This window comes from Halichoerus grypus, chromosome 3 (genome assembly GCF_964656455.1).
Source record: "Halichoerus grypus chromosome 3, mHalGry1.hap1.1, whole genome shotgun sequence".
Classification (NCBI taxonomy): domain Eukaryota; kingdom Metazoa; phylum Chordata; class Mammalia; order Carnivora; family Phocidae; genus Halichoerus; species Halichoerus grypus.
Genome location: NC_135714.1, coordinates 66,444,579 through 66,471,808, shown reverse-complemented (window position 1 = coordinate 66,471,808; position 27,230 = coordinate 66,444,579). Strand labels below are relative to the sequence as shown.

Below are 27,230 nucleotides of genomic sequence, written 5' to 3'. Positions count from 1 at the left end.
AAATCCTTTTTATTTGTAATAATCACAATTTGTAATATATTTATTTTGCTTTGATTAAGTCTATACAGTAATTAACTCAATCCAGACAAAATTATATAATACTTAGAGCTTTACATTAATGGGAAATAATGTTTTTAAATTTTCAATTTATATACATCTTTTTGTTTCAGAGGATTATAAAAGAATTTCAAACATAAAAATGTTACACTGGAATAAAATCTTTAGAGTTTATGGAATTAACTACAAGTTTACGGAGTAAAGGGAATAATGTAAATTTCTGACTGCTAAAGATTGGTTTATTTGTATTAAAAAAAATGTAATAGATACTGGTGAGTATCAAATCACCGTGTTGATTTGATTCCCTGGAATACATTATAAAAAGTAATGTGACAGGTTTATGTTAATTTTACTAGTATTTATAATAGGCTTGAAATTACAACAAACTGAATGATGTTCTTAGTCTCTCCGAAGGTTATCTCCATTCTAGCCAGCTGGAAGGGAAAAGACATGGGAAAGCACACGTGGGAGGCTTTTATGGGCCAGACCTGGAAATACGCATCCCTTCACTTCACTAGCTAAAATAAAACTGAGTTGCATGGCCTCACCTTAACAAGGGAGGCTAGGAAATATAATTGGCTATATGCTTAGGAAGCAGAAGAGACTGTGGATTTTAGTTAGCAGAAAGCAATCTGTAGCATAATCATCCATATATAGCATAAGAGTGCTACATTAACATGGGTAATTGACATTAGTCAGGAAGCTGGGAACCTGAACAATAATGAAGTTTTCTATTATAGAGGGATACTCTTCTATTCTCTGTTTATCAGTGGCTATCAGTATTTTTTGAGGTCATTGTGTCCCCTGTGCTAAGACTGTGGGAACTATAGAAGAGCTTACAGTGGTGGTTGGGCAGACAAAATTGAATGCATGTAAAACAATAATGAATAATGAAATAGGTGCTTAGTTGTGTGGTATAGACAAGATAGTTCAAAACTAAAGAGAGGTAAGTCCTCTTCCTTCATTCACCATTTACTCAGATACTTAACCAATGCCTACTATGTGTTAGGGGCTGTGCTAGGAAACAGGAGAGAACAAAATTAGAGGCGTGGAACCTAAAGTCTATGGAGGTTGCGGGAGGGAGTGTGATGGAAATGAATCAAATAATTATACAAACATATAAAATTGCAAAACCATGAACAGACTCATGATGGCATGAGATCCTATGTAAGGAGATTGAACCACAGTTAGGATGATTAGAGAGGGTATCCCTGAGCTAAGGTTTTGAATGGGTATGAATTAGAGTGGATGTCAGCCACAAGAGTGAAGGACTAGAGCTGAAATAGATACAGTGTACGTGTGGGGCACTAAGACAACTGTTCTGATCAGAATTAGTAATGCTTTGGAGGGAATGGAGAGCATATATAGATAAGGTTAGATTATGGATAATTTTCAGAACAAAGCAAATTTAGGCTTAATTTTGTCATTAAATGGAGACTCATGGAATGTTTCTGAGGCAACAAGAGCTAAAGAATTCAAGTGAAGTTTGCAAAAAAAATAGCAATGTCTCTGGTGGCAGGTAGAGGCTAGTCATAAAGATGATTGTATTTGTTTTGCAAATATCCAGGCAGGAAGTGATATGAGCAATGACAATATCAAAAAGTTAAGTTAGAACCGTTTGGGGACAGAGATTTCAGAAGTTGATAGCTTTTGCTTTGGCTGTGAAGCTCTCACATATTTGAGTTGGAAGTGATCGTGGTGGTAATGAGTACAATTTGAAGTGAAGGGTGTCTGTTTTCCTGATAAACTTTGACATAGATTGTTGTAATAAGAGTTGGAGTTGAGATAAATTATAGGTTCCATTGGGATTCTTCTGCCTGAAGCTTTATTTTGTTTCTAGCTCCTCATACCAGTACCCAATAGCCAGGTTATAGGAGCAGAAGGAATAAATGACTGAGAATTTATTCTCTTTTCTGTTGTATTGGTTTTGTTTTATGCTTTTATAATTATGTTGATTGAATACCTGTGGGATCCTGTGGCCATATTATTAACACCTTTTACTATAGAAACTTAAAATTAAATATTTTTAAAGATTTATTTATTTACTTTAGAGAGAGAGTATGAGTGAGCTGGAGGGGGAGGGGCAGAGGGAGAGGGAGAGAGAATCTTTAGCAGACTTCATGCTGAGCGTGGAGCCCAATACAGGGCTTGATCTCAGGACCCTGAGATCACAACCTGAGCTAAAACCAAGAGTCAGATGCTTAACTGACTGTGCCACCCAGGTGCCCCTAAAATTAAATATTAAAAGTCTAAAAATATTAAAAAGTTAGGATAGTATAATTAACCCCCATGTACAGGTACCCTTTATCCAACTTTAGAATTATCAGCTTTACCTTGTTTTCATCTATAATGTTTTCACCTCCTCCTACTTTTTTTTTTAAGTAAATCATGTCATTTCATCTGTAGATATGTCTTTTTTTTAACTTACCCATATTCCTATAATGTCATTAAATACCTAGTTAAGGGGCGCCTGGGTGACTCAGTCGGTTAAGCGGCTGCCTTCGGCTCAGGTCATGATCCCAGGCTCCTGGGATCGAGCCCTCCATCGGGCTCCCTGCTCAGCAGAGAGCCTGCTTCTCCCTTTCCCTCTGCCTGCCGCTCTGCCTACTTGTGCTATCTCTCTGTCAAATAAATAAATTAAAAAAAAATCTTTAAAAAAAAAAATACCTACTTAATTTGCATTTCCCTAATCATCATATTTATTTTTACACTTGTTTGAATTTGGGATCAGATAAGTTTGTGATCAGATAAGTTTGTGAATGATTGCTATTTCTCTTAGTTTTTTTCATCTTCTTTTTTTCTTGCCCTTTAAAAAAAAAACCACAGAATTGGGTTGTTTATATGCTATAGTGTTTCATAGGCTGGTTGCATTCCTTTTTTTGTTTGTTTTAAAGATTTTTTTTTATTGATTTATTTGACAGAGAGAGAGACAGCGAGAGAGGGAACACAAGCAAGGGGAGTGGGAGAGGGAGAAGCAGACTCCCTGCTGAGCAGGAAGCCCAATGCGGGGCTCGATCAATCGCAGGATCCTGGGATCATGACCTGAGCCTAAGGCAGCCGCTTAACCGGCTGAGCCACCCAGGCGCCCAGCTGGTTGCATTCCTGTGGTCCTGTTTAGTTTCAGTAATTTCTGGAATGGAACCCAGATGGCTCCTGTATCTTTAGACTTTACATGTGTTTTACAGATACTTTCTCCTATTGTGTGGCTTATCTTTTATACTCTTAGCCGTATCTTTTGCAGAGCAGAAATTTGTAATATTAATGAAGTTTGACGTACCAATTTTTTCTTTCAGGGATTGTGTTTTTGGTTTTGTATCTAAAAAGTCATCACCAAACCCAAGGTAAACTAAATTTTCTCTTGTGTTATCTTCCAGGAGTTGTACTGTTTCACAGTTTTATAGTTTTAGGTCTTGAGTCCATATGAAAGGTGTCTGTGTTGAGATACACTTTTTTGTATGTGGGTGACCTATTGTTCTAGCACCATTTGTTGAAAAAACTATCTCTGTTGAATTATTTTTGCTCCTTTGTCAGAGATCGATCAGTTGATCATTTTTATGAGTCTATTTCTGTGCTCTCTTATTTAATCAGTCATTTTTAGTCTTTGCCAATCTAATTGATTAAAAGATCTCACATAGATTTATATTTTAAAAAATTATTCATGTCTTTGTGTCTTCTGCACTCCTCTTCTATGAACTCTGATGCCCTATGTTTTCTTGTAAGAGTTTTTAGTATTAGATCTTACATTTAGATCGTGGATCCCTTTTGAGTTAATTTTTGTATATGATGTTGGGAGAGGAGTCATTCAACTTCATTCTTTTGCATGTGGATATCCAGTTTTCCTGGCACCATTTGTCTTTTCTGCATTGAATGGTCTTGGCACCCTGGTTAAAAATCATCTGACCATATATGTGCAGGTTTCTTTGTGGACTCTATTCTGTTTCATTGGTCTGTGTGTTCAGTATTGGTTTTTGGGTTTTTTTTTTAGATTAAATCTTTGATCTATTTGAAATTTATTACACAGAATGAGTTATAGGGATCCAGCTTTTTTTCTTCAGACCAAATAGCTAATTTGTTTATTGAATAGCTCACCATTCTCTGTTGACTTGAGATGCCAGCTTTCATCATGAACTATTCTATATATAGGTTCTTTTTCTTTAATTCTCCAAATAGTTTATTTCAAAATTATTTTTGTTACAATACCAAATTTAATAATTTGAAACTTGCTTTACAACATAATGTCTAAGATTCACCTATGTCATAATCTATAGCTGTAGTTAATTTTCATTGTTCTGTAATCTTTTTTCCTTTCTTCCCCCTTTTTGTTATTGAAGTATAATTAACATACAGTGTGATATTAGTTTAGGTGTACAATATAATGATACAACAATTCTATACGTTATTCAGTGCTCATCACGGTTAAGTGTGCTCTTAATCCTCTTTATTTCACCCATCCTCCCAACCACTTCCCTCTGGCAACCACCAGTTTGTTCTCTGTGTTTAAGAGTGGTTTTTGTCTCTTTTTTCTTTGTTCATTTGTTTGTTATATAGGTTCTTTTATCTATTCTTTTGATCTTTAGTACTCTGCTCCTAGGCCAGTCCCATACTATTTTATTTATCCTATCTTGATAATGTTTTAATCTTTAGTACGGCTGGTTCCTGATTTGTATAAGGCTGATGCTTATAAAGCGGGTTGTCTAATTTTTTTTTTTTTTTTAAAGGTTTTATTTATTTATTTGACAGAGAGATAGAGCCAGAGAGCACGGCAGAGGGAGAGGGAGAAGCAGGCTCCCCACTTGAGCAGGGAGCCCGATGCGGGGCTCGATCCCAGGACTCTGGGATCATGACCCGAGCCGAAGGCAGACGCTTAACCATCTGAGCCACCCAGGCGCCCCGGGTTGTCTAATTTTGCCTGTTAATAGTCATTTGACTCTTTCTTTGAATGCTTCCATGGATACTAATATATTTCAATTACTCATCCTTGTCACTGTACTTCGTAACTATAAATAAAACATAAGTTGGGTTAATATCCATGAAAAAATAACAAAAGAATGCCTTACAGCTATTTCATAATATTTCATCAGTTAATAAAACAGTGCTAAAAGTTCTGGTATCATCTCAAGGTTTGACTTTGTTATTAGTCATATAATATATATAATATTTATCTCTTCCTATTTTCTCATTTGTCTCTTAGTCTGGAAACATTTTAAAGCTTGCCAATTTGCTTCTTGTTAGGTTTATTTATTTTAATAAGTAATAACCTGAAGTTTGGTAATTAGGATAATATAAACATAGTTTTTCCATGATGATAAGCTCTATAAACATTCACAAATTTTTAAAGACCATATTAATATGGGGGTGCCTGGGTGGCTCACTCACTGAATGTCTGACTCTTGGTTTCATCTCAGGTCACCATCTTATGGGTCATGGGATTGAGCCCCACATTGGGCTCCGTGCTCAGCAGGGAGTTTGCTTGAAAATTCTCTCCTCCTGCCCCTCCCCCAACTCACATGTGTGTGAACTTTCTTTCTCTCTCTCTTTCTAAAATAAATCTTTTTTAAAAACCATATTAATATGAAACCCTACAAATTCCTGATTTCAAACTATATTACAAACCCATAGTAACCAAAACAGTATGGTATTGGCATAAACACATATACACAGATCAGTGGCACAGAATAGAGAGCTTAGAAATAACCCAATTAATATAGTATAGTCAATTAATTTATGACAAAGGAGCCAAAATATAGAATTGGGGAAGGATACTTTCTTTAGTAAATGGTGTTAGGAAAACTGGATAGCCATATACAAAAGAATGAAATTGTACTATTATCTTACATCATACATAAGAATAAACTCAAAATAGATTAAAGCCTTGAATATAAGACCTGAAACCATATAACTTCTAGAAGAAAATGAAAGGGGTCTTTGACATCAGTCTTGGCAATGATTTTTTGGATTTGACACCAAAAAAAAGCAAAGGCAACAAAAACAAATAAGTGGGACTACATCAAACTAAAAAGCACAATAAAGAAAACCATCAACAAAATGGAAAAGTGACCTATGGAATGGGAGAAAATATTTGCAAATCATATATCTGATAAAGGGTAATATTGAAAACATATAAAGAACTCATACAATTATTGAGAGAAACCAAACAATCCAATTAAAAAATAAATGGGCAGAGGAACTGAATAGACATTTTTCCGAAGAAGACATACAGATGGCCAACAGGCACATGAAAAGGTGCTCAGCATGAATAATCACCTGGGAAATGCAAATTAAAACCACAATGAGATGTCACCTCACACATATTAGAATGTCTATTAGCAAAGACAAGACACAACAAACAAGTGTTGGTGAGAATGTCAAAGGAACACTAGCCACTGCTGCTGGTAATGAAAATTGGCACAGCCACTATGGAAAACAGTATGGAGGTTCCCCCCAAAATTAAAAATAGAACTCCAGCATATAATCCAGCATTTCCACATCTGCGTATTTATCTGAAGGAAATAAGATCACCATCTTGAAAATATGTCTGCATTCTAATGTTTTTTGCAGCATTATTTACAATAGCCAAGACATGAAAACAACCCAAGTGTCCATTGACAGATGAATGGATAAAGAAGATGTGATACACACATACACACACACACACACACACACATATATATGTATATATATGTCATATATGTATAATGGAATAGTATTCAGCCATTAAAAAAAAAATAAAATCCTGCCATTTGCCACAACATGGAAGAACCTTGAGGGCATTGTGCTAAATGAAGTAAGTCAGACACAAAGACAAATACTGTGTGATCTCACTTATATGTGGAATCTTAAGAAAGAAAAAGAAAAATGAACTCATAGATACAGAGAACAGGTTGGTGTTTGCTGTGGGATGGGGTTGGTTGTGGGTGAAATGGGTGAAGATGATCAAAATGTACAAAGTTCCAGTTAGTTATAAGGTAAATAAGTTCTGGGAATGTAATGTACAGCATGATGACTTTAGTTAACATAGTGTATATTTGAAAGTTGCTAAGAGAGTAGATCTCAAAAGTTCTCATCACAAGAAATACTTCATTATGTCCAGTGATGGATGCTAACTTATTGTGGTAATCAATTTGCAATATATACATATGTGGGGGCACCTGGGTGGCTCAGTCGGTTAAGCATCTGCCTTCGGCTCAGGTCATGATCCCATGGTCGTGGGATTGAGCCCTGTGTCAGGCTCCCTGCTCAGAGGGGAGCCTGCTTCTCCCTCTCCCTCAGCCTGCTGCTCTCCCTGCTTATGCTCTCTCTCTGTCAAATAAATAAATAAAATCTTTAAAATATATATATATATATATAATATAAATATTTTTTTCATATATATGAAATCATTCTGTAGACTCAAAAACTAATATAATGTTATATGTCAATTATATTTCAATAAAAAAAAAACATAAGCTTTTTTCTCTTTTAAAATTATGCCAAAATTAGTTGCCATTTACCTAGATTCAAAATGAGTCTTAAGTCATGTTCTATGTAGAAATACATATGAGGGGCACCTGGGTGGCTCAGTCGTTAAGCGTCTGCCTTTGGCTCAGGTCATGATCCCAGGGTGCTGGGATTGAGCCCCACATCGGGCTCCCTGCTCGGCAGGAAGCCTGCTTCTCCCTCTCCCACTCCCCCTGCTTGTGTTCCCTCTCTCGCTGTCTCTCTGTCAAATAAATAAATAAAATCTTTAAAAAAAAAAAAAAAGAAATACATATGAAATGCTATCTTAAGATATTTCACAAATATTTATGGTGCAGGTTGCTTAGGATTCATTATGTCTGCTCTGCCATTCTTTATTACAACTTCTGGTGAAAAGCTATTTCCTATAGGGTGTCTTTACATGGTACCATCTGCCTTTCTCTTGGCACCAATATATTTTTTTAAAAAAAGAAAAATCCCCCCCTCCCCACAAATGCTACTGCTAAATAAGTTTGAGAAACACCATATACCATATCCATCTAGGAAATGTGTAGTGGTCAGTAGCATATAGTAAGGGCTCTGAGAAGGCTTTTGTTTAACTTTGTTGACCTTAGGGTTTCATAAATTAATTTGACAGAGTAGGCTGTTTCATGTAATATCTAATCCTGAAGAGTTAATGTTTAATGAAACAAACACACTTTAGTAACACACTTTAGTAAACACTGCCCAGTTAGCATTAAGGAAAATATTGTTCTGATTTTGCAGGAGATTAAACAAAGGCCATCTTAATATCTGTTCGAAACAGCACAATTTATGGAGGTGTCTCAAAGTGAGATTTCATTTAGTGGTAATGTTCTCCCTTATACAATAGAGAAACAAAGATATAAAGAAGCATTAGGTTGCTTGCCAAAATACACACATGATTGAGACTTAACTAGAACCAAAGCCCATATTGTCCAAACAATGATTTCTAAGCAGTATTTACAAACAGAACCAAATATGGAACCCTACAAACTTACTGTTTTTGGATATTGGTTGAGCCTTTTCTCTCTCTCTCCCTCTCTCTCCCCCTCCATCCCTCCCTCCCTCCCTCCCTCCAACTTCACCAAATAGAATAAGAATCCTCATTTGCAGAACTAGAAGAGTGTTTCATTTCTTTCCTTTTAGGTAAACGTCAGTTAAGCAAGAACTTTTGCCATTTGCTAATTGGAAAATAATGTTCAAAGAAATTTATTTTAAACACACAATTATGGTATTAATCTGTAAATAGAAATAGCTTAGAAAGGGGTGCCTGGGTGGCTCAGTCAGTTTTAAGTGTCTGCCTTCAGCTCAGGTCATGATCCTGAAGTCCCAGGACATGCCACACATCAGGCTCCCTGCCCAGTGGGGAGTCTGCTTCTTCCTCTGACCCTCCCCTCTCTCGTGTTCTTTCTCACTCTCTCTCAAATAAGTAAATAAAATCTTTACCAAAAAAAAAAAGAAGAAGAAAGAAAGAAATAGCTTAGGAAATAGTATAAATAGAATCTTTCAAGTCCAGGTATTTGAGGGAAGCCCTTAATGCATGTTAAATGTTGCTATTTTGAATTTAAATTAATATAGTTGTGTTTTAAACCAGCTGTCAAGGATGTTAATCAGGAAATAGAGATACCTGAAGATTTTTTTTTTAATTAAAAAAAATTTATATTTTTTTTTTGAGAGAGAGAGCACGTGCAATGGGGGGAGGTGTGGGGGGTGGGGCAGAGGGAGAGGGAGAGAGAGAATCCTAAGCAGGCTCCACGCCCAGCGTGGAGTCCCACATGATCATCCAACCCTGAGATCATGACCTGAGCCAAAATCAAGTGTCGGATGCTTAACTGACTGAGCCACCCAAGTGCCCCAAGAGATACCTGAAGATTTTTATTGAATTCATATTAACTATTTTTCTGGTAATGTGGTATATTCAGAGAGGCATTCATATGGAGTTTCTCAGACTGTTGTACTTCTAGGAAGGGACCAACTTGTGAATTCTCAAGGAAATTAAGTGTATGCTAATGCCTCTGTCTTTTGCAAAAATAGAAACTGTTATATGTTACCTAGTATTTCAGGTGTTGGGAAAATGCAGTTTAGTAAGTGGTTGTCAAGAGTTGGTGTTGGTGGGGGAGGGTGTGCATATAAAGGGCAGTGCAAGAGAGTTTCTTTGTGGTGATGGAACAATTTTGTACTTGATGGTAATTTGATTACATGAATCTATACAGTCTTTAGTATACATCCCCCCAAAATGCATATAAAAACTGGGAAATCTGAATAAGTTCTGTTTTGTAGTTGGGTTAATAGTATTGTACCAATTTCCTGGTTTTAATAATATTCTGTGGTTATGTAAGATGTTATTCTATTGGGGAAGTGTACATGGGAACTCTTAGTTTTGTAACTTCTTGTGAGTCTAAAATTGTTTTAAAATAAAAACATTTAAATAATGTGTTTATACTTCTATTCAGCATACTGATTTAAAAAAATACTTTCAATGTTTCTTAGAGGCAAATGTGCAACTTTAGTTCTTACTGGAGTTCTTGAGGACTGGATACTATTTTCTTTTATTTAGTCACTTAATAACTATTCATTAAGCATCTACAGCTGGAGGCATTATGATGTCCTACTTAAAAGAATGGGCTTTGGAGTTGGGTCTGGTTCAAATCCTGGCTCTGCTACTTTTCAGCTTTGTGACCTTGGGCAAATTTCTTAATCTCTCTGAGCTTCAGTTTCTCCCATCTATAATGGGCATAATGATGATACAAACAGCAGCTCACATTTATTGAGCATTATAATATGTGATAAGTTATTATTTGTACTTCATATAATTTAACTCATTTAATCCTTAATAACAGCCCTTTTAAGAAAGGTATTATTTTCACATTTTCAGTTGAGAAAATAGGCACAGAGAAGTTTAGTCACTTGCACAAGGTCACACAACAAGGAATGTTGTAGCCTGGATTAAAACCCTGGCAGTTGGTATTTTCTGTTTTTGGCTGTGCAGAACTAGCTTGTTGCAGACCAACTGTCTTACCAAGAACAACTAAAAAACAGAAAAAAATATATTTTAAAAATCTGTTTGAAGTCGTTGGAGACCTAGTAAGGGAGCTAGGACACCAGAGGCCACATTCATGAAGTAAAGGGAAGCCTAGAGAAGTCAGCCTCATGTTCATTGTGACACTTCTTTTTAGGGCATTTGCTGATTTGTAAGTTGTAGCTGAAAGACTGAGATGATGAGCAGAAAGTGGCTACAGAAAAGTTAAGGAGCTGACTGGATCTGTCAGTCTTAGAAATCTCATGAACAAAAATTTGGATTCAGGCCCAAAGGAAGCCTATAAACACCCGATTCCTAGTTGGGGCCACTATATAGGAGAAGAGTGAACCAGAAATAGATAAGGCCTCTGGAAGATTGAAGCTCCGCTTCAAATCAGCTCTGTTTGTTTGGTTTAGGATAATCTGCCCCTACTTTTTTAACTGCCTGCCAGAAGCCAAAGTGAATTTTCTCTGGAGGAATATAACATCATTCAGAGCCTCAAATTATGCTTAATTTTTCATAAACAATGTCTGGCATTTAGTCAGAAATCATCAGGTACATGAGGCAACCAGACCAAATTATTCAAAACCAAGAAATATAGGTAATGGAGTTATCAGACTTCTAAAATAACTAAGATTAATATATTCAGAAATTTATTTAACAAGATGAAGAATTTCAGCAGAGAGTTAGAAACTTAAAGAAGGGATTCAGTGAACTGGAAACTAGTGTAACATTGTGTATCAAGTATGCTTCAATTGAAAAAAAAATCAGATGAATATTTTCAAACTGGAAACTTAAAACGGAGATTAAGAATTTAATAGATGAGTTTTTCAACAAAGTAGATACAAATAAAGAACTGGACATTTTTTGAGACACAAAATGGAGAGAATTCCTCATCAGCAGACCCACACTTAAGGAAATCCTCAAGTGAGTTCTTCACGCAAAAGGAAAATGATCCTAAATCATCAGTGCTTTGAAGCAGGAAGATACAGGAAGGACAGAAAGGGTAAATTTGTGGGTGTATGTAAATGAATGTTTTGTGGAGGTAAAATTATATGTAGAATTAGAATACTTAACAATAGCACAAAGATGGGGCAAGAGTAAATGGTGTTAGTGTTCTAGGGTTCTTTCATTTCCTGGGTGATATGTAAAGTACTAATTTAATTCTTGCATTGTACATCGTTATCTCCAGGGTAACATAATGTATAAATAAAAAGCTAATACCGGAAGGGGGAATGAAATAAAAAAATTTTTAACCCAAAAGAAGGTAAGAAAGGAGAGAAAAAAGGAACAGAAGAGGACAGGTGGTTCAAATGGGAAACAGTACAATGGTGGATTTAAATCCAGATCTTTGGATAACTATGTTAGATGTAAACAGACACATACTGATTTAAAAATACAGTGAGATCTTATTTTTGTTTTAAAGACCCAATTATATACATGTCGTAAGAGTTGTAGCTTGAAGCTTAGGATGCAGAAAAGTTGAAAGTGAAGAGACGGAAAAAAAGTTAAGTATGTTCTGCAAACTTAACTAAGCCAGCTCCTGTACTCGTCCCATGCTATACCCGGCTCATAATGTGGCTGCTAGATTTAAATCAGATCATTTAAGCACTGTCCCTAATACATATTAAGTACCCGATAAATTTACTGTGCTTGAGGCACCTTGTTTAGGATGGTATTTTTTTCCATTTTGAGCTGAGATAGAAAGGGCTGTGTCTCTTGCATCACTGTATATATTTTTCTCATGCTTGCTTGATTTTTCAATAGCTTCCATATGTAAACATTTTATCCCTTTTCTTAAGTTTTATATTTTCATTTAACCCATGACTGTTGTGGCTGTTTTCTCTTTGTTTTAAATCTGCTTTGTGGTGCCTCTCCCCGGTGACAGTATGTGAATCATTTTATGCTGAAGTAATCTCCTTTGACTATTGCCTGTAGAGTTTCCACACTAAATGACATTCTTTTCTCTCTCTTTTTTTCTGAGCTTTTATGACAGTGTTCAAATTCTTAAGAATTATTCCTTCATAAATTATTATGCACATAATACAGATTTTTTCCATCATGTCAGTTGTCTTTTAGCATGAGGGCTCTTTGAAGAATAGGTGGGGATGTAATTCTTTTATAAAATAATACTGTTGAACCGGTTGAGAATCTGGTTTGGACCTTTGCTTTGGAGAAGAATCTGTTGTGTATTGGTTAAACATCAACTGAAAACATCTTGAAAGACTTCAGTTCTGCCTCTGATGTTTCATTTAGCTTTTTGGGAAGTCACATTGCTGTTTATCAGAATAAAGGAAAGTATTAAAAATTATTAAAATGATTATATTGACTCAAATTTGAATCTCCCAAAATTAGTTTGCCTAGACAACCAAAATTGGGGTAATTTTGGACCGAATTTGGCCCCTTAGTTAAACCCGTATGTTAATGGGTACATTTGTATCTGTGGATACAACTGAATCGACTAGACTTAATGAGGGTATAAGATGGGCTTTTCTTTCGGGTTTCTTTCTTTTTTAGAACATGTAAAAATGAAATTTGTCCTAGTTAATTTGGTGGGTAGCAATAAAGCCAAGTTATCTGCATCCTCTTCTCTGTGTTGAATATGAGGCTTAATTCTGGGAGTTTTAAAATAATTCTTTTTTTCATAAATATTAACAAAACTGAGTAAGTTCTTGTAACTTAAATAATAATTTCTTCATAGCAAGTCATCCGACCTGGATTCTCAAGGAAGTAACTACTAGAGATGGAAGGTAGAACTCATTAATTTTGGTTTCACTCCTATATTCATTACTATTCTTTTCATTTCTCTTTGAACAGGTTGTTCCTTGCAACAGCTTTTGATGAAATACAGGAACATACTTTTTTACTTGAGCACTTGTCAGAAGTTAAAAGGGTAGGAAAGTTAAAGCCCAGATTAACGATAGCCGTGTTGTATTGTTTACTAGGCAGTGAAATCAGCTGTGCAGACCATCACTGTTGGAGGCGTGAGCACATCACAGTTTAAGACAATTATTCCTCTGGCAACTGCTCCCAATGTCCAGCAGATTCAAGTGCCTGGAAGCAAGTTTCATTATGTCCGGCTTGTCACTGCCACATCAGCCAGTAGCCCAAGCCAGCCAGTTAGTCAGAATCCCAGTACAAACACTCAACCTCTCCAGCAAGGTTAGTAACCATTTTTTAAAAACAGTAATGAATTCTTTGAACATTATTAAAGAACACTGGTCCTTTTCTTGCTGAAATCCTGATTAAGTGTGGCATTTCAGCTGAGAGTGTGAATCAGCAACTGTTGCAGAAGATCGCAAAATAGAATCATAGCTGTATGTCAATACAGCCTTTCACTCTCTAGGAGTTGGTGCACAGTGTACTCTACCACCAGACCACCAGAATTATTCATCATTTTGGGGTTAGCCATTGTATTGCTGGTTTATAAGCCTATCATGTATGCTAGTGGGACAGATTGAGATGAAACCAAATTATCTTATTTTCTAAACTGGGTGAAGCTGCTTGGTAGGGTTTGGATCAGTTGAAATGACTAGTAGGCAAGGTGTAAGAACTTGATACTACTTTCATCCTTTACTTATTTTGAATCTGTAATTGCTAATAAAAAGCAATTAAAATATTTTGTTATTTTGCTTAGTTGTGCTTTTCCTGGAGGGTATTCCTGTTTGTAATCCTTCCGTTTTCTGTTTGTGTTGAACCCTTCCCATCGCCTGATACATGTACACAGACACACACACAACCACTCTCCACGCTTATCCACTTGTTAGAAGTTGAATGGTGTGAAAGGATCAGGACAGTTCACAGTTTAGGGCCGAATTTTTTTGTCTTAGAAGACTGCTGCATATCCCATCGATGTCAAAAAGCAATTGATGGCAAGTAAATGATTTATTATTTACTGGATGTAAATAGAAGAATTAAAGACCACTTGTTTGTGCTTTCATTTTTATTAAGGGATCAGTGGGTTGGAGCTATCTATTGCTGATAGCTAGTTCACCTGAGGGAAACTGTGGAAGAGAAAACCTACCTATTTATTTTTTAAATTACTGGTGGGAGAAACTAGAGGATACGTGAGGGAAACAGTACTTTAGTATGTATTCTATTAAAATTAGACCTGTCAGGTAATTATATTTTCTAATCCCTCTTTAAATGGATTTTAGAAGAAAATCTTTTATTACGGTGTTCTTAATAAAAGGAAAAGGAAACTCGTGTATTGCTAAGGGAGCCAAGTTTTATATCCTCTCAGTACTTAAACTTAGCAGGCCACTAAAAGAGGTGCTGCAAGCGCGGTTTACTCAGATGGTCATAATGATGTCAAGCACCCATTAAGTACAATGGGCTATACTTTATGTGTGTGTGTTTGTCTGTGTTCCATATGCTGAGATCCATTTCCAGTGTAATGTTAATACTAATTTCCTTGTCAATAATAAGCCTTTGGAATAAGTAGAAAAGACGCTGAAGATCCAGGAAGAGTGGAGGAATAGGTGGGACAGTTCATAATTCCAGTGTATTTATTGGTACCTTCTTTTCCAAGTTTATATCTGTCTTTCTGCCTCTCTCTACCACTGTATGCTCTTTGCCTCCTGGAAATCCCTCACACACACCTCCTTCTTTGTCCCTGCTTTTCTTCTTTGCTTTCCACCTTCAGTTTTCCCTTTCTGTCCTCACCTCTATCTCTCCAGCTCCTTCAGTTCTCCCCGTATCTACCCTCTTTCCACCCACTCGTGTACAGAACCACCTATGTGATTGCCCTTATGCCCACCCGTAGTTTTCTCTGTCTGCTCTCCTGTCCCATAAGAGACCTAGGTATACACAGTATATATTATTTCACAGGAATAATGAATTTATAATTTTTATTAGAGATACACGAAAATAGTTGCTCTAGTTCCTCGAATGTATTAATATGTCTTTCTAAGGGCTTACTTTCCAATAAGGGATTTCCTTATGCCAAAGGGAGTTGGGCTCATGTTATACATTTCCCACCAAAGCCATACAAAACCAGTATTCAAAGGCTCCACCATGGTCACTGCTGGCTGGATAGCAGGCAGCACAGTAGAAAGATCCAGAAGAGTTCATGATTAATCTCTTTAGAATGTAATCCCCTACCATCTTGGTAAGGAAGTCAATTTAAGAAATTAAAAAGCCTTAAACACTTGGGTGTATGGTTTCTAAAATTTGGAAGGAGGCTGTCTGTTCTAAGAGGATTGTTCAGAATTTCTGTTCAAGAGTAAAGAAAAGATTATTCCAGCTTCTGTGAAAATGGCAGTAATAGTAATGTGGGACTGTGCTCAAAGGTTGAGGAGGGAGAGAAATACAGACCGTTGATGTAGTTATGTATGTAGCACCAATATGTCCCCCTTTCCATAGGTAACTTGTAGCGTTCTCTTTTCTGACCGCTTCATTTTATATTTTCTTTATTAACCGGGTTTTAGTGAAAACTCAGCATGCAGATGCCAAGCTAATGTAAACCTAGAATTCCCAAATTTTCTAGCTGTGTGCCTGTGTGTGAGTGCGCGTACCTACGTATGTCCACATGCATGGAGACAGTTACCCTTTCTTTATTATCCAAATAAAATCATCTGCATTTGTCATTTGATGTGACTGAGGGCAGGCCACACACTCCTTCCCATTGTTGCAGAGACCACCAGGAAGTTCTTACCTTCTCTGGTTGTTGGAGTCACTTCAAAATTGCTGCTCAGTGTGCTCACGGAAGGATGACCAGCATCCCCTCTCCAAGAAGCGTGTGGTGTAGGGGGTCTGTTCTCCAAGTTCCAAGCAGGAATTCAGGCTTTTAATGCCTTTTCATTCACCTTTTAATTCTTTTTAGTATCTCTGAGACCAGTGTACGGTGGTTATCATAACTTAACTAAAGCTAAAGCAGCCGAAGAGAATCAGAGCAGGAAATAATTTTAAATCCAGTATCAGATGTCACCGCTCCTATAATTCTGGTCCTATGCTTTTTGTGTAACAACTTTATTGAGATATAATTCATGTCTACTATAAAATTTACCCTTGTTAAGCATACAGTTGAGTGGTTTTTAGTGTATCGAGAGAGATGCAGTCATCACCACTAAAACACTTTCTGGAGCGCTCCCCCTCTCCCCTTTCCCCCTGTCTCCTGGCTGCAGGGGCTCACTCCCTTTTAGGTCAGAGTACTGTCTGGGGTTCTTCCAGCACTCTCAGCTTTCTCTCTTTAGCCATCAACCCTCCCAAGCTTTTTTATCTAAGGAAGTCTGTTCTTTTTATTGTTCAGAACAGTTTAGATCCCATTATCTCAGCCCCTCTCTTTCAGACCTGGCTCTGGGTCTTTTTGCATAAATAAAACCGGAAGGGCCATCCTTCCTGTCTTTTTAAGTCCCTTTTTTGGACTGTGGAAATGGCAGTAGGCAGCATTAAAAACTTTACTTCTTTTGGTCCAAACATGCAGGTCTGGTGCCAGCCTCTCTCCTGAATTTCTTCGTAGCTTTTCTCTATGTCGGGTTTCATCTTCCCTTCAAATCAGCTATTCCTGGAGGTGTTAGTTCTGGTAGCTGTCATTTTCCCGGTCACTTGAAAGCTTCACGATGGCTTATGTTTTCTTCCCTCATATGTGCACTTTCTGCCGTCTACTTGGGTGATAGTTCATGTTCCTTTCACCTCCGCCGTATCTCTTGCAACTGCTCTCTCCTGTCCGTCCCCAGCTCTGTCACCCCAGGTAGACCCTCAGTGTGTACACTCCTCTAACTTGCCTTGTTTCGTGCAACTCCATTCTGGTTTGCACACTGCTACCAAATTGGGGTTTTCTTGTGCTATTCCAGTCATATTTCTGTACTTCGAAATCCTCAGAAACTTCTCATTGCCTACTGAATTAGAAAAATACAGATTAAATATATAGATTTCAACCCTGACCTTCAAGACCTGGGCTTGCCTGCTTTAACCCTAGGTTCCGGCCAGACTGGTCTGTTCACCAACATTCTGTGAAATGCTTTGCTGCTTTCCGGCATCAAGCCCCCACTTCTCGTGCTCCTGCCTCTGCGTGGAATGTCCTGCTCTGGTCTGGGTGCCCTCTTCGCAGCCTGACCGTTGATCAGGACCCATCTCAGACACTGTGCCTTCCACGCATTCTTTCCTAGTCCCATCCTCTGCCAGCAGACGTAACGTTCTGTCTCCCTTGGACTCCGCGGCACTTTCTCTTTTTTAACCGTGTTTATTTGGTACATGTCTAATCTGCTCTACTTGAGTGTAAGCTCTTTGAGTGTAAACTATAGTTTAGTTTCCCCGGAACACAGTCCACAATGCCATTTATATAGTAATAATGGTTGTCATAACAACAATGACATTAATGGCAACTAACATTTATTGAGCACTTACTATTTGTTGGACACTGTTCTAATAAATTTCCATGGATTAACATATTTAATCCATATACCCTGTGAGGGACGTACTATTCCCAAGTTATAGATGGGGATACAGGCAAAGAGAGTTAGAAAGCAGCAGAATTAGAATTTGAGCCTCCAGGGTGTTATGACTTAAGATACCATATTCTTAACCTTCATGCTATGCTGCCTTTTAGTAGGTACTCTGTAAATAATGAATTATACAGGAATGACATTTTCTCTGGTTTCGATACAAACATGGCAATTGGAAAGAGTCTAGAACAGCATTGTTACTCAAGCTCCTGAATGGCAGTTTTTTTATTTAAAGGACATTTCAACACTAGGTTTAGTAGGGAATGTTTAAGTCATCTGAGTACAGATTGAAGTACTTTCAGTAGACTGCCTTAAATGACAAACGTTCCCTTGTCAAGCGGACAGACTATAGGTGCTACCTTAGCTCTGAGTTCCCTGGTAGATGGGTTAAGGAATTTAAAAAGGGAACTCTCCTGATTAAAGATGGCCCCAAATAGGAAACCAGTGGGATTCTTTAAGCTCTTTTATGAGGATATCTTGAGAGAACTAAGTATCTTCAATGTTTCAAGCACCATTTCCTGTAAATAAATTGTCCTTTCCTCCCCTTTTCTAAAAAGCAAAGCCGGTGGTTGTTAATACCACTCCCGTGCGGATGTCAGTTCCACTCGTCTCGGCGCAGACTGTCAAACAGGTGAGTGTCACAGAACTTTCTTCAGTCTCTCCCAAACAGACAGTGCACTTTTCAAATTGAAAGTTAGGATTCACGTCCAAGAGATTCATCCTGAATGGAGAAGCTGTAAAATGTATTTCTGTAACCGTGGATATGTGTTCTTTTTTTTTTTTTTAAGGTTGTTCCCAAACCCATCAATCCCACTTCACAGATCGTTACCACCAGCCAGCCACAGCAGCGGCTCATCATGCCTGCCACGCCACTGCCGCAGATCCAGCCCAACCTCACTAACCTGCCGCCAGGCACGGTGCTGGCCCCGGCTCCGGGGGCAGGGAATGTGGGCTATGCGGTGCTTCCCGCGCAGTATGTTACCCAGGTAGGAGGACGAGCCTGAGTCCTTGCACTGCAAAAAGGATAGTTTGGTCAGAGATGTACAGCCCTGTCACATTCTGAAACTACTGGAAAACGTCTTACTCAGTATTAAAATGGCTGTTTCCAAAAATATTAAGATGCTAACGAAAACTTCTGAATTTATTTTTATGTATCTCTAGCATTTCGAAATACCAGCACAAGTCACGTATACAAGTCAGACACTTGGGAACTGAGAGCAGTTTGGTGAGAGGACAAGACTATGTAAATAGAAGAGGGGAGAAGTTGAAGCTAAAGTCGGCAGAGTCCAAGTGCATGTAGAGAGCGCTGTGACTATGATCTGGCTCTTCCTCACATAGGAGGATGCCACGGGCTTGCTCCTGGAAAGGAGACTGTGAGATGCATTTCTAGGTGACACATCTTTAGTGACCCGTCTCTCATCTGGTCCTCTTTAGGGTCAAAGCCGCCTATCATCCAACTGGCTGGCGAGGGTTAGGAGTGCTGCTTCTAGGAAAGAGATAGAAGTTTTTTTTTTCATGTAAGAATCCAGCAGATTAGCACCCTGTTCTAAACTGTTGAATTGATCTCCTCAGATTCTGAGAGAGAGAAACAGAAACCTGGGTACTCTAATGAAATGGACTGTGGAGTATGTTTAATGTGGCTACTGATTAGAAAATGAGTGTTCAGTATTTTTATCATCAGCGTCTCTTTTTGTGTGTAGAAATCAATGTAAAATAGAAAATGATTGCCCATGTAATTGTCGTTCTCTATAACTTGTATTGTGATGAATGATCAGCATAGTACCTATTTTATTTACAAGTAGACACATTGCATTGTTCTAGCCAATACAAGTTAATACTTGTACTTTTGGAGCATGCATCTAGAATTTCCTGATCCTCATAGGCTTATTCCTCTGTGAAAAATTTCTTGTATTTGTACCATGTAGTACTTTAAAATGTTCACATTGTTTTCACCTCTAGTATTAGTTTGGGTCTTTAGAAGAGCTCCATGAAGTACTGTGTCTGTATGAAATTCTCCATACTATTTTTCCTATTTTAGTAGATGAATTTGTTTCTTACTGATTATAACATCTGAGAGTATTGTGAGTTTTTGTAAATATGGCCTAAAATTACCTTTCTTTATGTGTAGCTACAGCAATCTTCATATGTGTCTATAGCAAGCAACTCTAACTTAACTGGGACAGCTGGTATCCAGACCCAGGCAAGGCTTCCATTCAATGGGTGAGTGTTCTGAAAACATGTAAGTTAAGTTGTTGGATCCGGTTCAGTGCAGCATTAAATATATGTATTTCAGAATAGATTTATGTATTTTTTCCTCAAAGCCATATGAGCATGCCTCTGTAGAACTTTTTATTTTGAGGAAAAGTTACAGGAACGGTCAAAAAACCCCCAAATATCTTTTACTTAGATTACTCAATTTTGCCACATATTCTCTGTCTCTTCTCTCTCTCTCTCATCCTGAATATGTTTTTAAAAATGATATTAACTAGTTTTTAAGTTGTTACATTAGGTCTTTGCCTTTTTTTGTTGTTAGTCTGTTTTTCAATCTGCGAATCGCTTCCTTTGCGGGATTGGTTTAGAAGCAGTGCTTAGGGGCGCCTGGGTGACTCAGTCGTTAAGTGTCTGCCTTCAGCTCAGGTCATGATCCCAGGATCCTGGGATCGATCCCCGCATCGGGCTCCCTGCTCGGCGGGAAGCCTGCTTCTCCCTCTCCCACTCCCCCTGCTTGTGTTCCCTCTCTCACTGTGTCTCTCTCTGTCAAATAAATAAATAAAATCTTTAAAAAAAAAAAAAAAAGAAGCAGTGCTTATTAGTTAATTGCATGAAACCAGTCTACCTCTCTCCAATTCCAGCCCCATACACTCCTTTCTCCTCACTTCCTTTTGTAATTGCATCCCAAAAGTTTTGAGCAGATTTCAGCTTTAGTTCTCTCAGAAGGAAGAGTATTTTTTGTGGAGTGTTCTTTAGGGCTATTGACAACTTCCTTTTTTAAAAATCCCTATCTTGGCTCTCTACCTCTCTTTTCATGTTACAGCTTGCTTTTGAACTTGATGTGAAGGGAACAACATAGCAAACGTTTATTAGAAATGGATACATTTGTGAAAGTTTATTTTAGGAGGAATTTACAGAGACTTTTCTAATTTTTAATAGTTATCTTTAATTGATTAAAATGTATATCTTTTGTTTTGTATCTGTATAGCATAATCCCATCAGAGTCTGCCAGTCGGCCCAGAAAACCCTGTAATTGTACAAAATCGCTGTGTTTGAAATTGTAAGTCTTTTTGCTACTGTTTCTTATTTGCTATAGCCGAAAATGCTTTTAAAAGCAAATGGAGTTAACAAAGAAGTCTTAACAGACCAATTTCATAAGTCTAAGTAATTTAAGTAAACATGCACGTGAATGTCTGAGCATGTATGACGGTGTGAAGATCCTCTCTCATTCATTCAGAAAGAAGTAATTTTATAGTCTTTACCATAGATGAGGCACTGGTGGAGGGGTTTAGGGACACGGCAGTATGAGACAGACATAGTCTCTATCTTCAATAATCATAAATTTGACCTTATTTATGGCCTTTATATTTGGCCTCCTAAATGAGGTGGTACTCTGAGTAGCTTTTAAAATTGTTGGATGATTAATTTGCTTATTAGCTCTGAACCAAGAGGTTTGGCCTGAAACAGTTACGTGAAAAGCATTGGTCATAGGGCTTTAGAATCCCAAGAAGCACGACTGTAGTTCAAGGGAGCAGATTCCACTACTGGAAGATAGCCCATGTTTTTCCTTTTTTATGATTTGAAATAACTTACTTTGGGGGCATATAAAATCACATAGGTTTTGTGTTGACAACAGTTAATCCTGGAACTAAGTTTCTAAACCAAAATCCTAGGAGCCGGTGACTTGACATTTGAGCTTGATCATGTGGTTGACAGTCAATATATATTAACTCTATAACTGGGTGTCTCCAAGTACATTCTAAAATGCTTTACTGCATGTATAATGCTCTTAAGCAGGTAATTTCTAGTTTTATTTATTTTAACAATGACTTTTTTATGTGACCTGCACTGATTTTTATATTCCAGATATTGTGATTGCTTTGCAAATGGTGAATTTTGCAACAACTGCAATTGTACTAATTGTTATAATAATTTGGAACATGAAAATGAAAGGCAAAAAGCAATAAAGGTGATTATTTTTTATTTTATTTTATTTAACTGACAAAAACTTGCCGTTTCACCTGACTTTTGTAGAACTCAGTTGTTTTACAATGAAAATTAATTCCTTTTGCAGTGTTTAGTGTACTGTGAACTTCAGTTGATATTTGATCTGTTTTGATAGGCATGCCTTGACAGAAATCCAGAAGCTTTTAAGCCTAAGATAGGGAAAGGAAAGGAGGGAGAATCAGATCGACGTCACAGCAAAGGATGTAATTGCAAACGATCAGGATGTCTTAAAAACTACTGTGAATGCTATGAGGTGAGATGCTGGTTGGGGAACATAATCGAACCGGTTTTTGCAAATAACTCTGGGAAAGGGTATATTGTAAAAATTTACGTGAAAATCGGGAAAGTACTCTGCTCTTGCAGTTTGAAAATGTGCACAGCTGGTGCACGGACCCTAGTTTGAGGAAGACCTTCTGGCCTCCCAAGCAGGGCTTCAGAGGAGTGATAGCTTGGTTTTGTCATTACATAGTGCTTTGGGTCTCATCATCTGATTTACCAGTTCATACTTCTTAATCATTATACCTGGAAGTACGCAAATCAGGGCACCAGTTTATTCATTTTTAGTAAAAATAACATCAGAGTGGATTGGAAACTTTAGCAATGGTCCTCAACTGAGGGGCAGTCCTACCCACTGCACTCCATGGGCTTTTTGAAAATATATATGGGTACATAAGAGCCTGCATTCCAGGGGGCAGTCCTGAAAGTAAAGATTTATCTTGCCCAAAATGCCTGTTGTCCTCTTGAAGAGCACTGCTCTATGAAAAACTGAATTACGTTCAGAAGTTTGCTTTCTGAGTCCAAGAATAGGCAAGGAGACATATGGAATATTGCTGGCTGAGGTTATTGGTCATCATGAAGTGACTGCATCCATTTTTGCCATTCCACCATCCCACTCAACTGGCTGTTTTTATTTATTGGTCAGGCATCTTTCCAGGAGAAAGTGGTCGAAGCTCTGCTATGACAGATACTGTTTATTTTTAGATGCTATTTAAATCATCCCCTTCTTGCTATAGACAAAGTACTATATAGTTTATTATTTTTATTTTCAAAGCTTAAATATAATAATCTATTCATGTCCAAGATTACCCTATGTTTCTGTATTGCTTTCTTGGTGTACCTGAAACTCTCGTGACAGCCTTTTGAGTTGAGTCATTCCTACAGTTAATTGGTTCTTCTCTTCTATTATATTTTCAGTCTTTCAGACTTCCTGTTGAGAGGGATACCTTATTTTTAGTTTTGGCAGAAGCCATAGCCTTGCACTTGGTAAAGTAATACCAAGGCTGGCATTCTCCCCTCGTAGGGTTTGCTGTGCTTAGGGAGTCTGTTCCTGCCATTCGGTGCCCCTTCCCATACAAAATGTGTCACAGTAAAGATTTTGTATACTGTATTCTCTGTGTAATGAATTCTTAATTCACGTATTTTAGAAGTCAAATACTCCTCTCAAGAAGTGTAGTAAGCTAACAACCTCTTGTCAGTCCTAAAGTCAATATGAATGAAAATTGCATATAATCAAAAATATTTTGAAAGTCTCTTAAATAATGTCTTACAATCCATTAATCAGTTTTTTATTCTGTGTTGGAAAAGATCGACTCTTTTGTTTGAACACCTGATGAAATAGGTGGCCTTTGTTCATAAACCATATGGTACAAAATTTGTCCTGAATATGTAAAAAATGTAAGTTATAAAACAAAATCCACAAAAAGAGAGAAAATGGAAATTGATATAAAGCTGGGTCAGAAGGGCAAAGCAGCCCTTCCATGCGTATGACATTGAACAGTCAGTACATGCGGGGCATAGGAAATGCAAACATAAAAGAACCAGTAATTTAATTGAATCTGAGAATTAATAGAAGTAGAAAAGGCAGTGCTGGTTGAGATACATTAGAAGAGAAAAAGCTGCCCTGTTATAATAAAATCCTTGACATTTAGGACACACAGTGTCTAATAACTAATTTGTCATTCTAAAAGACCAAGAAATGGAAAAACTTGGAATACACTAAACTATGACTAGCGGTAGCTGATTGGCTCACTGTGAATTGGCTGTGATGTTATTTGAGAGTTTGTGTGCAGTTGTTGGTCTTTTGAATTGAATTGGCTTTTTTGGTCCAGTTGGTCTACATCTGGATAACACATTCATGTTCCTTTCACACACTTTTCAGGGCTTGTTGAGTAGATGAGTGACTATCCGCATTATTTAAATGGCTGTGCCTTGTAACCTTGTTTCCTCCCCTTTTTTTGACCACAAGGGAAGTTAAATTAGCAAAGCTAAATGAATACCCTATCATTTTAATTTCACCTTCCCAAGTTCCTATTAGATTATTAGTACCTTTCTTAGGGTTCTTCATACTTAATCCAAATTACCATTAGTGGTATGTCTTTTTCCCCCTTGATGTCAGAGATTTTATCTCTTCATCATTAGATACTTAGTAAGTATTGCTTTAGTTAGATTCTCAGACTGGCTCATAGTAAACCATGAACTCAAAATTTTTTTCCCTTGGTAAAGAATTTATTTGTGTATTGTAAGAAAGGAGCAGGGTAAATGTGTTCATCATAATATGATTTGTTTATCTTGCCAGGTGCTGTAGAAAGGGCGCTAGGTATGTTTCTTTAAATCGACATGGGTTCAGAAGAAAATGAAGCCAACAAAAGATACTCAGATTTACTAGGTCTGAGAAATGTAAATGAAAGAACAATGAGATCTCACTTTACCTCTTTCCCCCAATCAGATTGCTAAATGTTAAGAAGAGCTGTAGTATACACTGTTGGAGGGAATATGAGAAAGGCTTTTATACATTGCTCATGAGATATGAGGTGTTAGAGCCTTTTGAAAAAAGTCTGGCCACATCTATTAAAATACATGTACCAGTGAGCCCAATTCTAGAAATCTGGCTCATAGAAATAAAAGCATAATATATTAAAAAAAAACTTTTTATACACTATTTGTGGTACTCAAGAACTAGAAACAGAATAAATGCCAAGCAACAGGCAAGTGAATGCCCAAATCACTTGTGGCACATCCATACCAGGGATTACTGCCCAGCCATTAAATAGAATGAATTCAGTCTAGGCTAGATGACTTGGCGGGGCCAGCAGGGGTGGGGGGGTGGGGGGGCGATTCCATGAGGCGTAGCGTGAGTAAAGGAAGATGCAGAAAGTGAGCATGTGATTTTGTAAAACAACCTAAAAAAAAAGAAAGACTGATGTATTTGTTAGCTAAGATAGCTATTTGTACATGAGGGCTGTGTTTTTCCTAAAAATATATGTTTTACATATTTTTACATACAAGGACACACTAGTTTAATGTGGACTATTGAAGGGTTTGGGGAATCTGGAGAAGGGGATTCAGGGAGGGAGATTATGGAGATTATCCATAATGAAAATAGCATCTATGAAATTCCTTTAATGTGATAATTGTATTTTTGCCTAAGTGGGAAGTCACCAACATGTTAATGGTGATTTGATTGAGGTGGTTGGATTCTGGATGACCATTATTTTTAAATATTGCATCATTCATATTCTTTATAAAGAACATACGTCATTCATATCGGGGAAAACTTTTAGATGGGGGAAAAATTGACATGGAAGGGCTCAGAGACATAAATTATGTAGTCACTCTCAGACTTAAGAACATCTGACCTATCCATATATGTAGTTAGCCCATTTAGCATTTGTCAGGAAAAGAGGTGTCCATTGTGTCTAATGTCAGTTGACCAGTTAATTCTGTTCTCTACTGATTTGATCACAGAGTCTACTTAATGTATTTTTGGGTTTGATTTGGAAGCTTTTCTTTTGCAAATCTTTTAGGCAAAAATAATGTGTTCCTCAATATGCAAATGTGTTGGCTGTAAGAATTTTGAAGAAAGCCCAGAAAGAAAGACACTGATGCACTTGGCAGATGCAGCTGAAGTAAGGGTACAGCAACAAACAGCAGCGAAAACGAAGTTATCCTCTCAAATTTCGGACTTGCTTACTAGGCCAACACCAGCTTTGAATAGTGGAGGAGGAAAGTAAGTCAGTATTTTAATCTCTTTGTAGTATGATTATTTTTGGTAAAGTTTCTTCTTTTTGGACAAAATTAAGTTCATACTTTTGATTGTTGCAGACCTCTCTTTGCATTTTCTACCTTTAGTTACTTGTAAAGGAATTTGGAGGTAACAGGAAAACCTCTGTCAGATATACTCCACACTTCTAAGATTCACTGTGCTTAACTTAATTGAATTTCTCCCCACTAAGATGAGGTCATTATGTAATTTGACAAACCCTTAAGAAAACCAAATTTTTATAACTCTTCCTGCTAGTATCATCATTCATAATTTTGCATATTTTTACTTAGTCTCTTCTTTTTCCAGGCCCTTGTAGCACTTTCCCTGTCTTTCCGGAGCACCTTTCACACACCTTATTATTGTAGCCCCTTATTTCACTAGACTGCTGAACTCTGGAGTAGGAAAGCTCCAGCTATAAAGCCTGGCTGAGCTGAGTTTAAATACCATCTGTGCTCTGTGGTAGTTTGTGAATTCGACAAGCACTCCCTCTCTCTCTGTCTTGGTTTCCTTAATCCTTCCCATCAGCCTTACGAAGTGGCTATGAAGAATAAAGCGTGTCTAGCCCAGCGTTTGGCAGGGCCTCATGCAGCAGAACTTGCTGATGTGGATTTGTAGTAGAGTTTGGTAGAGGTTAATTTGAGGAATTATTAAATGCAGTGAGCCTTGCAAATGGGATATATTATTTCAAATACCTAAGTTGAAGTAGGCTCTAATGCTTATAGAAATGCTTCTTTAGGGGCACCTGGGTGGCTCAGATGGTTGAGCATCTGCCTTAGGCTCAGGTCATGATCTCGGGGTCTTGGGATTGAGCCCTACGTCAGGCTCCCAACTCAGCGGGGAGTCTGCCTCTCCCTCTGCCCCTCCCCCCACTTGGCTCTCTCTCTCAAATGAATAAATAAAATCTTTTTAAAAAAGAGAAAGAAATGCTTCTTTAAAAAAAAATTATTTATTTGAGAGAGAGAGAGAGGGCATG

The 27,230-nt window shown here is 37.5% G+C and overlaps 1 protein-coding gene across 10 annotated transcripts in view; it reads left to right on the top strand.

Annotated features, from left to right (window-relative positions):
- Positions 1-27,230, top strand: part of LIN54 (lin-54 DREAM MuvB core complex component) — a 79,508-nt gene that overhangs the window by 48,028 nt on the left and 4,250 nt on the right. For 9 of the 10 annotated variants that reach the window (XM_078068862.1, XM_078068863.1, XM_078068857.1 and 6 more), the window contains 8 exons: positions 13,498-13,714; positions 18,555-18,628; positions 18,786-18,983; positions 20,126-20,217; positions 21,197-21,268; positions 22,075-22,177; positions 22,331-22,468; positions 26,019-26,221. In XM_078068862.1, coding sequence (XP_077924988.1) covers positions 13,498-13,714; positions 18,555-18,628; positions 18,786-18,983; positions 20,126-20,217; positions 21,197-21,268; positions 22,075-22,177; positions 22,331-22,468; positions 26,019-26,221 — 1,097 coding nt within the window. The remainder of the gene's footprint in view (positions 1-13,497; positions 13,715-18,554; positions 18,629-18,785; positions 18,984-20,125; positions 20,218-21,196; positions 21,269-22,074; positions 22,178-22,330; positions 22,469-26,018; positions 26,222-27,230) is intronic. The other variant, XM_078068860.1, reaches the window with a different exon arrangement.